This window comes from Chelonus insularis, unplaced genomic scaffold (assembly GCF_013357705.1).
Source record: "Chelonus insularis isolate UGA/USDA-ARS -01 unplaced genomic scaffold, ASM1335770v1 contig_10_pilon, whole genome shotgun sequence".
NCBI classification, from domain to species: Eukaryota; Metazoa; Arthropoda; class Insecta; order Hymenoptera; family Braconidae; genus Chelonus; species Chelonus insularis.
In genome coordinates, this window is record NW_023276350.1 from 500,845 (window position 1) to 513,572 (window position 12,728).

The 12,728-nt window shown below is 33.1% G+C and overlaps 1 protein-coding gene across 1 annotated transcript in view; it reads left to right on the forward strand.

The window, feature by feature from the left end:
* Positions 1-1,997: 1,997 nt before the first annotated feature.
* The window catches only part of fuss (fussel), an 80,363-nt gene continuing 69,632 nt past the window's right edge, over positions 1,998-12,728 (forward strand). The window contains exons 1-3 of the mRNA XM_035082763.1: positions 1,998-2,009; positions 2,309-2,610; positions 7,426-8,048. Of these exons, the coding sequence (XP_034938654.1) occupies positions 1,998-2,009; positions 2,309-2,610; positions 7,426-8,048 (937 nt within the window). The remainder of the gene's footprint in view (positions 2,010-2,308; positions 2,611-7,425; positions 8,049-12,728) is intronic.

The window sequence follows — 12,728 nt, forward strand, 5'->3', positions numbered from 1 at the left end:
ATTCCCCGTCCGAAGAGGGACATTTTGTTTGAGTACCTCGCCTTATAGGGCATAACTCTGGGAATGGCTCTACTTCTAGTGACGGCGTTACTTGGGACGTAAAATTCTCACGCCTTTGGATTTCGGTTTCTCGTAGTACCAGTTTTATCCGCTTTGGTCGGCGGCATCAGTTGTTTATGGTGTGAGGGGAGCACCATTATATTGTCGACAGCTGAGAGAAAATGTTTAGTGTTGGGTGTTTCCTGGAATATGTAAAAGTTTTTATTATTAAAAATTGTTAAATAAGGTAAAATCAAAAATAAAATTCTTATCCGTGTGATCCACAGGTTACAGGTGTTCTGCGAAGGTTGCAGGCCTGCAACCTGTGCCTAGGTGCTCCGACAACACCCAAGTGTGGATCAATAAAGTTCACGAGCTATGTTTTACGGCGCTGGTAATGGACCTACTACTTCTACGGGACGGAGGATTTTGTGTTTTTCTCTTTTCTTTTACCCCCTCGCCGATTCTTCTGATTTTCTCGAACAATTTCTCTTCCACACACGCCTTGACAAATTGTTCGAGTGCCTTACATGTGTCCTTTGTTTGGACGAATTTTGACGCTATTTTAGGCCATGTTAGGCTGAGGTCAACGTTCGTTTCCGAACGTATGACCGATATGAGATCCCTACGTTTGTCTTTATATGCGGGATAGTGCAGCAGGAAGTGCTCCACTGTGTCGTCGTCTCCTCTATTACAATTAGGGCAGGTTGCGTCTATTTTGGTGGCATATTGTGCACGAAATAAGCCATGTCCTGTGAATATTAGCGTCATCAGGTTGTTCAGGCGTATCCAATTGTTTAAATGGACGGAAATCGGCTGACAACTTGTTAACAGCATGCGTTATAGCTGATGAACTGACGTCTTCAATTTTGCCTTCTCTACCAAAAAAACCGACGGCCTATGAAAAAAAATACTCCTGCAATTAAAGTTGTCGTGATCTTTGTCCGAATAAGCGCTGAAAAACCCATTCTGATCTTATCCGTTTCCGAGCATACCCAGTGTTAGCCTCATCCAGACTATTTTAAAGAAAACATATTCATTCAGTTATGAAACGTTTGCTAGTTTTGAAATGGTAACGTTTAGTGAATCACATAAAGTAATCAATGTTTTATTGACACAAACATTTAAATTTCTTCAAACAACTTACATTTAGGACGTATCAATGGTATAAAATATTAAGAAGATAATTGAATGCAACATTCTTTATGCATATTAGCGGTATGTTCTTTACACATTGAATTATCGCATCTCAAACACTTATAAAATGTTCTTAGATCTAATGAACTCGGATAATATTCACAAAGTTTATATTGTTCTAATTTGTTCTCAGCTATTAAGTCTCTTTAATCTCGGGTTCCATATAAATCCTTGAAATTTAAGATAGCTTCTATTTGTGAGCATAATAACGTTTGTAAAGTAGATAGTTAAAGTCTTATCACGAATCATTGCTTTTTTGCTACTTATCAAATATACATAAAGAAAAAATATACATAAACTTGGTATAGCTTTCCATACAAATAACACATTGGTTATCTCAGGGTAGCTTGGTTACCGCTTTTTCTTCTGCCTGATGTACTTGATCTTTGCTCGGACTCAATGCTCGATGATTTACTTTCAACAGCTTCTCCCAGCTCTTCTTCGCTTTTGTCTACATCAGCCTTCTTATGATGCTCTTCAAAAACTGATTCGGTATCGCTTTTATTCTCGTCATCGTTTGAAATATCAGCTACTTTATATGACGTTTCTACTTTAGACTCATGGCGAGTCCGAGAATGCATATTTATTTTTAGCCCGATAAAAAATAAATAAAACCTATAAATGAAAGAATAAAAAATAAGATATCAAAGTTTTTAATAAAAATACTATGGAAAATATTATATTCTGTACTTACAATGAAACCTTGCGAGGCGGTTACCGTCGATTTAGATAAAGCTTCTATATAATAATCCACATCGAAAATGATGAACTACGTATTTTTTTTTCTGCAGAAAAAAGTTTTGAACAGGTGAAAATCACCCCCAAACTTGACACCCTATAAAAGTGATTTTCAATTTTTACATATTTCTAATCAATGTTTTTCGAAGGGACCTTGTACGTTAAAAAAACCAAAAAAATACTGGAAAATAACTTTATTCATCGATGCCAAGAAAAAAATTCTTTTTTTTCAACTACTCTTTGTAACTGCGTGAATGAATACATTAAAAACTATTTTAAAAACCAAATCAGCATAAAATATTTATTGAATAATAAACTCATTCTGAACTATTAGGAGTTACAGGTTGGTACAGTGTCACTTTATGGGATCCAAATCGTATCATTGGTGATAGAAGGTCAAGAAAGACTCTGTTTAGCTCAGATAAGTAATACATTACTCAAGCAATTCAGCTACAATGAAATTCACAATAGACGAGTTGCTCTTGGAATCACATGCGTACAATGCACACCGGTACAACTCGAAATTCTTAGAAGAGCTGGAGCCATGCCTCCATCTTCGAGACGTTGCGGAATGATTACAAGACGTGAAGCTGAAAGACTTTGTAAATCATTTCTGAGTGATAACACGCCACCAAGGTATGTGTCTATTTTATTTTTGTAAATACCGATTGTCAGAAAATCTCGATATAACTCAAACATGATGAATATAATTTTTATCCCACCCTCTCCTTTTCTAAAAGTGCAAATTCCGTCTCGGTTATGAGGTCCGCAATAGACCAATCTCATCTGTGGGAGTCAGAAAAATCAGGCTGTCTTTTTCTGCGAAAGAGAGATAATCACTTTTCTAGCTATGAAACGGTAAAAAAACTTAAACTTTTGGGAACGCTCTGACAAAAAAAAAGTATACTCACCTCGGTAATGAAAAATAGCCATATCATACCACACGTTTGCCTTGTAGTAGAACATAACTCGATTCGTAACATGGTGTGCAATTAACGATAATATGTTTGTACAGAGAAACCTAAGTATTCAACCATCGAACAATAAATGAAGAAAACTTGTGGAATTTATTCAAGCTCTCAGTAATTTAAGTCATTTAAAAATAAAATTATGTTATTACGACTTGTTGCAGACTGGATTCTTGATAAGGATGAAAATTACCTCTGCTAGACTAAAGTATTACGATTATTCGAAGTTATTGCGCACTAAGATAGACGAAATACGAAAAGAACTATAAGACTCATTGAATTAAAAATAATCGTTAATGTTCATTGAATACCGACTCAATAATGTTATAAACATAAATATTGATAACCAAATATATCATCACGTACAGATTTTCCAATCAGTAAGAATGGAAATGAATATTTCGGGTCATCGAAAAGAGTGCAAGGTTGACATTGTAGATCACTGGACCCCAAATCGTCTTTTTATGATTATTTGTCCACAACAAGACGATTTGTTTGCTTGACGACCTGACGATCACACTCATCGCTCAAGACTCATTCCTCTGAAAAAATCTTGAGTGTGTGAGTGCAACTATCTTGAGTATTGTACAACGATTCACTATTGGGGTTGACCCGAAAAAAATCAGTCATTCATTCGTAGCTGTGTAAACAACCCAAAGAGTGATAAAAAGATAACTAGAATCAATATAATTCTTTTAGATAGGTACTTCTTTCTATACATATATGTTCAGTTAGTCTTAACGTTTTTGTTCTGTGAAACTTTTCACATCGGTGCATACAAATTGCGTATTGCATTATTGATGTGGTCTTAACATACACTTATTAAGAAACTTATTTATTTTTCTACTACAGAAACAGCACAACGTTGTTTGACTTTGCAACACACAGAAACCTAATAGTTGCTAGCGTCTTGGCTTGTAGAAAAATATATATTTCATAAAATGAGCCAAATTGGTACAGATAAATGGGTAGGAAAGAAATATTTCTTGGACTGCAGACGTCAGAGAAAAGATATTATTGTATAGAATTCAGTCGATCAGAATTGAGCAACCATGAAAAGTTTAGAAAGTTTGAACTCTGATTGCTTACATCAGTAAACTCATATAATCGGATTTTCTTAGGATACTGATATTTTTCAGGCTGAACTTTCAGACTCTTTGTAATCAGTATAAATAAAATTTAAATGTTTGTCTATAATTATTGGAAAACTGCCTCAAACTGAGGTCAGAGAGTGATTCGAATGCTGCTGAAACTTGAATGATCATTATTAGTACTTCTGGCTGTCTGTCTGCCATTAAAAGATGGTCTGTAAACTGGTTTCTAATTTTTTGTAAACCATAAAGATGATAAAAAACAATAATAAAATGACAACTGACGATCACTGAATTACACATTACGATTTCTAGTGATAGAGTTTTTTTTCAAAAATAGTCAACGAAGAAATATGTCTCTACTAAAAATATAAATCTGTTGTTGTTATGCACTCTTGAAATTGTTCTATTATTATCATCGTGAGCTTCGTATTTACATTGATGTTTTTGTTTTTCAGGACGTATCACGTTAACGCGGGGGTAGAATAAAGTTTGTCACGCCCCATTTCGCACTTCTTTATATAGCAGTTCTGATATCAAAACTGTAAAGTCAAAATATGACAGGTAGGACTACGTGCAATTGGCCAGTTGAGGTTGGATTTGTCGTCGTATGTTCAGGGTTCGGGCTAGTTACGTATAAGCTCGTGCCTGTTCCAAAATGCTGTCTATAAAAACTTTGGAAAACCTCATTGATTTACTTCTGGAATAAATTAGGCATGCTATTGTCTCTCCAAATAATGAATAATTGGCTACGGTCCTTTGTACAAAATTTAGAAAAATACAGACTTATTTCTTTTAAGTATGCGACTTTTTTTCATAAAGTCGGTACCAGTGTGAAATGGCTATAGTACAGGAAAAAATAAAGTTGGTAAATATAATATGCAGATTTTTGAGGTGTCAGTCATAAAATGAATACGATATCAAGATGTCATAATACTGACCATCATAAATAATAGTACAATATCATAGTGAATATCAATCCATAAATAAAAAATAAATATAATACTATGATCGAAATAATAAAACAATAAAATTAAAAGATTAATTGTTTGATGGTATGATAAATAAATGAAAATAACATCCGTCTTTTCTCACTCCCATATAATTAATTACTTTTTTATAAACAAATGCTTATGCCTCGGAAACGGTAAGATATAGAAACAAAATGGAGAAATTTTAAAAAAGGTCGTACTTTTTACCATCAACCCAATAATGCATCCATATCTAATAAATTGTCATTAACTATCAATTAAAAAAATTGAAAAATTATAATTACTGTTGAAACGTCACCAACAGATGATTTTTTGTACCCAGTTACTCGAAATATTATCAATACAATGTTCAAGACAAATAAGATTCCCAATTTCAAGAGATGTTCCACGACGATTTAATCTCAATTTTCATTTTTCAACAACAGACTAATGCATCAAGCCTAACGTATTCATTTAATCGAATAGGACATAGTTAGAAGTACTTTGTGGGGAAAGTCTAATGCTGTTCTTATAGCACACTCTTTTTTTTAGTTTTATTATTTTTTTGCCACATGGGTTTTCCAAAAGCAATAAAATTCCTATAAGATGTTTTCCTTAACTAATTTTTGAAATTTTTTCTATTTCAAAAAAATCTTAGAAAAGCTTAAAAAATAATAAGGTAATAATTGTTAACCTCAATTCTTAAATTTCATTACTATTCATCTTGAACTTCTCTTAAAATATATATTGAATAATTATGTAAAATAATTCAAGTTTATGCATAATTTGTTATATGAAATTATTTATCATCTGCTGGTTCACAATGATAAACCCTGTTATAACTATTCTACAATATTTTCTGAAGGTCTTTAGGTAGCTCTTAGGTGGCTTCTGTTTCTGTGCACGTTATATAGTTGGTGACTTTTCCTAGTAGAAACAAAGTTCCAAAGACTCTTTAGTACCTCAAATCAGCTGGATTGTTTTCTAAGACAGAAAGATTTATTATAGACTCTCTAGATGGTCTTTGTACAAATTTAAATGAGACGCTGTTCAACGTTGTATTGGTTTGGCCAAGATAAGCAACCCTAGCCTTCATTTACTGGCATAACGCCACCTTAATAGCAGACGAGAGACACGTGCAGTCCTATTTGGTCGACAAGAGTAAGTCAATCATTGGAAAAAAAGAAAAAACATTTTCGGAAATCTCCCGCTTTTTATTTCCCAATGTATCAAATACGACACGCCTGATATCATTCTTTTCGTTCATAACGTCAAGCTTGTACATTATATCAAATTTTTAGCTATAATAAAAAAAAATGTATGTACAACAGAAAAAAGTGAACATAAACGCTACAAAAACTCTATGAGAAATGGCTATCCAGGTAGGTCAGAGACCTAGGATCCCTGATATTTTCGACGAATCGCTTATTGCATAATAGTCAAGATAATATTTCTTTAATTTAACATCCTGTGAGTTTCATTCTCCCAAGTGTGATGATAATTCAGTCAATATGATTAAAAAAACAGCCTAATTGAAAGTCCGTTGAACATTAAACGATTTCATTCATAAGGTTATTTGTAGTGATGGCAGACATTAGCATAAATTTATAAAAATAATAGATTTTTTTGTATAAAATATCTTGAAAAAAACGCATCGGAGATCAAAACATGATGCGGATAATTTTTTGAGATTTTCAAGAGAAAAACAATGAGACTAGTCTCATTACTCTACGACTAATCGTTCACGGGATATTTAATTTTTATGTCAACAGTACCACTATTTTTTAAGCAATTACAAACAGTCATTATGGCAAATTCTATCAAATTTAAATGTTTTTTTTTTAATTTTAAAAAGTAATGAAAACGATTAGTCGTAGAGAGTTGAGATTAGTCTCATTGTTTTTCTCTTGAAAATTTCAAAAAATTATACGCATCATGTTTTGATCTCCGATGCGTTTTTTTCAAAATATTTTATACAAAAAAAGCTATCATTTTATAAACAAGAAAACATATTTTGCCATGTGGTCACAAATTTATACTAATGTCTACCGTCACTAAAAAAAACTTTATAAAGAAAATCGTTTAACGTTGATCAGATTTCATTTTTAAAGCATATGGACTGTATTAATGATGTATGCGATTTACGAATTTTATATCATTTTTTCATGTTACGATCATGTAGGTAAACGGTCATCATTTGATTTATTTCCCATTTAAACTGTCTGTGTTTCAATAGTTAGAAAGTCATATTCGATTGCATGAGATGTACGAAACCATCTTAAAGAAAAAATCTGATGCAGAGCTGGAAATTTTAAACATTGACTGAACTACTATGATATAATCATTTTGCTGTATCAAAGATACATTTCGTTTGTAAATTATTAGCATGACTATGATGGAATCTTTTTGATTTTGTTCCAGGTTACCTGAAGATTTTGCATTTTCCGTCTATCACGAATGTGCGTATGGTTGTAGAGGGGCTTTTCTACCATCACGATATAATAGCTCTCGTGCAAAATGCATCAAGTGCTCCTGTTGTGGACTTTTTTTCTCACCGAACAAATTTATATTCCACTCGCATCAATCAAGCTCTAATAATAAATTCGTTCAACCTGATGCAGCAAATTTTAATTCTTGGAGACGTCACATGAAACTTTTAGGAAATCCTCCGGACAACATTGTTCATGCTTGGGAGGACGTTAAAGCTATGTTTAATGGTGGAACGCGAAAACGATTACTCAGTCATAGTGGTCCACGTAATTCAATGGAAACAATTAAACAAATGAATTCGGTTTCACCTAGTGCAGTTACTCTAGATAGCAATACACAGCCCATTACCGCATCAACTACTCCAGTCAATTTGACGCGTGTATCATCATTCTCAGATATACCTCTATCGTTGCCACGCAATTTCGTAATGGACTACATGTGGCATCAACATCATCAAGCGACTGCAGTCGTTGCTGCTTCTAAAAATTCAGGATTTACTTTTGCACCTTACACGTTGCCCTGGTTTGCCAAACAAGGGACAGCTCTCTTTCCAGGTATACTTTTATTATTCATATATCATACCTAGAATATTAAAAATGAATTAAATGTTGAATAATTTTGAAATGTTGGTCCCCATATAAACGGTAAACAGAATAAGCTACGTTTAAACAGTTTGTAATTACTGTTTGTAAATAGTATATGACGAAAAATTCATTAGAAGCTCGAATCAGATATTTCCCCAACATTGTATTTTAATTCAAACTGAGCATCCAATAGAAACTACATGGTTCAATTAGGTACGAAAAATACGTATAATTTTATTTTTGCATTAATAATAACAATAATTCCTGTTAACAACTACGGAATTAGAAATAATAATAAAAACTTTTCGGGCTACATGCTTTTGTTGTTTTCTCATTTTTTACTAAAACATCTAACTTTTAAGTTCTAAAAATAGCTGAATTTTTGTCTATGCTACGCATTCGCAGTCCGAAAGCCGCCGTTTTTCTTTCACATCAAATATAAGGTTTAATTTCTGATTTTACATTACCTTGCCTTGATCAGCCTAGGGCTCTTTTCCCCATTTTCGTTGAAAATTTCTATCCCTTAAGTTATGGAGTAATAAATTTTCAGCAAAGAATTTTTATGACATTTACTTGTGCATTAGGGCCCCCGGGGTTGCATAGATGTTTCTGTCCTTAAGATATGTCGCGTAATAACGGGGGCAGATTATAGACCATAGTCCGTCGTGCCCCATTTTCGTACCGCCCTATATGGTAGTCTGGATATGGGTACATCGAACACGCTGAGCGCGAGACGCGTTACCCACCGCCGATCAAAGCGGATAAAGTTGGTACTACGGGAGGCCAAATTCCAAGCCCTGTGCCTGGGGCTGCAAAATCAAAATATGACATGTAGGCCTAGGTACAACTGGCCAATTGAGGTCGGACTCGTAGTGGTATGTTGTAAGGCCTCGGGCTTGTTACGTGTATCCCTGTGCCTGTTCTAGGTGCGGGAAATGCCATCGCTAAGAGAGTAGAGTTATAATTTCCCAGAGTTATGCCCAAAGAGGCGAAGTACTCAATTTCCGTTCTTCGGACGGGGGAAGCATGGTGGATTTACTTGTGCATTTTTGTCTAAAATTCAGGATGATTACTTAACAATTATTCAACAATCAATTAGTAGAAAAGATGCTTTATTTGTGAATGAGTATATTAGTCTCTCATTGCCAAAGACATCAAGTTAATCTATTGCAACATATAAGTGATATAACAATAAATTGTGATGTTATATTTTTATTAATGTCTCATTGTCAATTATAAGTAATATGCTATTGAATATTGGAGGCTAATAATAGCTCACTAGGGTTGTTCTACTTATTTTTCACCAATTGTTCTATATTTTTGAGCTCTCATGAAGAATATTGATGATTTTGCTTCGGGTCTTCGAGTCAGTTGTAGAGTAGAACTTGAAAAATTTGGTGTTCTACCCGAAATCAATCATGGTTGCATTTTCTGAGTTACTCAAGTTATGAGGAATTTGAGTAAATTACTTACATCCTTAGGATAGTTGTTGAAAACTCATAAATTTATCAAAAATCGGAGCCGTCATCGTAAAAGGCAGCATTTTCCGGGCTACCTGACAACCATCGCCACTTAAACGTCATGAAGCCAAAATTCTAGTGCAATAATGCCACTCCCAATAATCACGTACATGAACCGGTCGTGTCATTTAACACTCTCAGTTAATTTGGTAGAATAATCAACTTTCATCAGATTACGTTAGAAACTCACGGTATTGAAACTCAGGAGAACGATTGTAAAAAAGTGTTAGTTCTATTTGCAACTCTCAAACCTCTAAACATTACTCGAAGTCATTCTATGCCGGTTGATCGTAAGGACCACGTGCATCAAACATTGAAGTTAGTGTTGGTGGACACTGTGCAATTACTCACACACTGAAAAAAACTTCTGGAGTGCCCACAAATACTCATCAATTGAGAACATTGCATTGTGTGCTATCTGAAATTATATAAACTTCAATTATCGAGACACTTATAACAGAAATTCATAACACTCAGATACTTAATTAAATTCTGATCAACCTGCAGTTCTCATGTAATATCCAAATGGTTTGTGTATAAAATTTGCGACAAAATTTTGCAAACATGTAGAGGGCATTGTAGGAAAGGTTATAGGCTACTTTTGGTTAATATAAATTGTTTATAACAATTGAATTAGTTATAAAAAATCAAAAACGGGATTAAACCGATTTATTCGAGTACTTTCAATGAAAAAATTTTTTCTCAAATAAGCTCATATATATTCAATTAATCCTTGCTCTCGCATATCTTTGACTCATTTTAGAATTTTTTTTATCTGTCCAGGTGAATAACGATGTTGTTTTACATATACTATGTCTCTCATCTGTAGTTTTTAGTAAATAATTACAAAGGTAAGATAGTGATAAAGGATCTTCTGGTAAGCTGTATACATCCCGCAGAGGATCCATTATTTATATATCTCATCTTCAACCTTTTTATAATCAATGTAATGAAAATTTGTTCTTTTCCACAATGATATATTCCTAGCTGTGGACTAGTTACTTGTCTTTTTTTTTTCTATTTTTAGTATTATCAATTTTTTTTTTCTATTAAAAATTATTGACCGTTCTTTTGCGAAAATAATCGCATCTTCTTTTTGAAGACATAAATGTTCTGCAATACGGTCGTTTTTTTCAAGAAAATCGTTTGAAACTACTCAGAAAATGTGTTTGATATTATCTACAGTGATTGTACATGTTTTTATACAGATTACAAATCCACTGTTATCAATTCCAGCCAATTGGGCCGAAGTTTTCCCAACTGGTCGTCCTTAAGTGCATTTCGTAGTGTCTGCAAAGAGCGGATAATATCGCTGTCTGAGTTTACTGTCGAATCTGATCAGAAAACTTGCTTCTGAGTTTCTTGACATTCGGTATACTTGATGGAATAGGTACGGTCAGTTGCCCACGCAACGGAAAATTAATATTTGCACGTTTCTGTGGACACTCTGAAATGAAGTTTTCCAAACGTCCGAATCCGTGATCGAAAAACGATTTTTTGATTCGTATTAAATTCTTTTGTGCTCCGGTGTTAATACTTTTTGAGTTTTTATTTTTTCAGTAAGGAATTTTTGTAATGAGTACAATTTTTCAAATTGGAAACTTGAACATATGTCCACGTTTCGAGGTCTTTAGAGTCTAGTAGGATAGATTTTAACAGGATGCTCGTGTGTACGTATGTATGTACGTATTGTAAAATATATGAATGTCTTCATCTATGAATTGATTGACTAACGACAGTTTGTTAGTTGACAACGATTGCTTGATGATAAGATTGTTTAAAGCTACGAGGGAATAATTTGTTTATCTCCAGTTTGGAACTGAGACTAGCTGACTTTAGACGTTATATCTTTGATTCTGTATTTGAATCTGTCATTTTAATGTTTTTTCTTTTAAATATTGCTTATCATTATCCTTTTATTTTACATTATTATTATTATTTTTCGATTGGTCAGAGAATGTCTGGCTGAGGATCCCAGGGCTTCAACCCACTTGAGGTCTGACCAGACGGAATTATACTGCAGACACCCGGCTCTTTTGGGTTTGAGAGTAAGCTAGGGCTGCAACCTTTCAGCCGTTAGTTCAAACGTCTTGATCTCTTTAGTCATTGAGTTGCTCTGGCATAACATCACGCCAATAGGCAAAGGTGGGAAATACACTGAGTATACTGCACCTGTGATGCGAGCGCCGCCTGAATTAGCTGTAGAAAATTCTATTATTATGTATTAAACCTCAATAAGATTCTGCATTATTCAATAGGTTTAACTTCTTTTGCATCTAGTAGTAAATTCCCTTTTTTTTTTGTTCAAAGCATTGTATTAATTAAAAACCGAAATTCTAGTGGGGAATACCATGATAAAAAAATATTTGTTAAGTCACATTTCCTTTTCCAATTTATTCATTCCCTTACAGAAACTTGGAAAAAACTATCAAATCGTATTGAAAAATATTACCACTAAAAATACTGAAAATATTTTCTGTGTAATACTATTTTGATAAATCATCTTCCTTCTTATAAAAGAATCTACAAGTAAGCTATAGTGAAAAACAGAATCCTATCAAAACATATTATTACAAGACGATATTTTACAAGTTGTTTTTTCATTTTTAGTGTATTTATTTTAGTGTATGTATAATAACTTGAGAAAATTACACTTATAAACAATTTCTGGTTTTTTTTTAAGAAAAAATTCATGTATCTGAAAGATTTCCTTTAATAGAATAATTTGTATGGAATAACAAAAATAAAGGACTTATTACCGTTATTCATTATTCCCTTTATAAAGAAGAAAAAATGTGTGTCATAGCATGTCGTAGTGCATATATGAAAACATGTTGGCTAAAGAACGAATTTACGAGTGTAAATAGTAATTAGAAATTTTCAAATCAATAAAACTCATGAATAAATAAAAAAAAAAGAAAAAGAATTGTTTCATAATCTTGATTGTTCTTTCAAGTATAATTGCTTTTCTCTTTTACAATATGATATAGAGATCAATGGAAATCATAAAAACGACTTTTTTAGATCTAAAAATATCATTAAAAAATTAAATTAATAAGTTATTCTTTTGGAAAAGTTGTTCAATAAATTTTTGACAGCAAATATAAATGTAAATTTCATAAAAAAATTA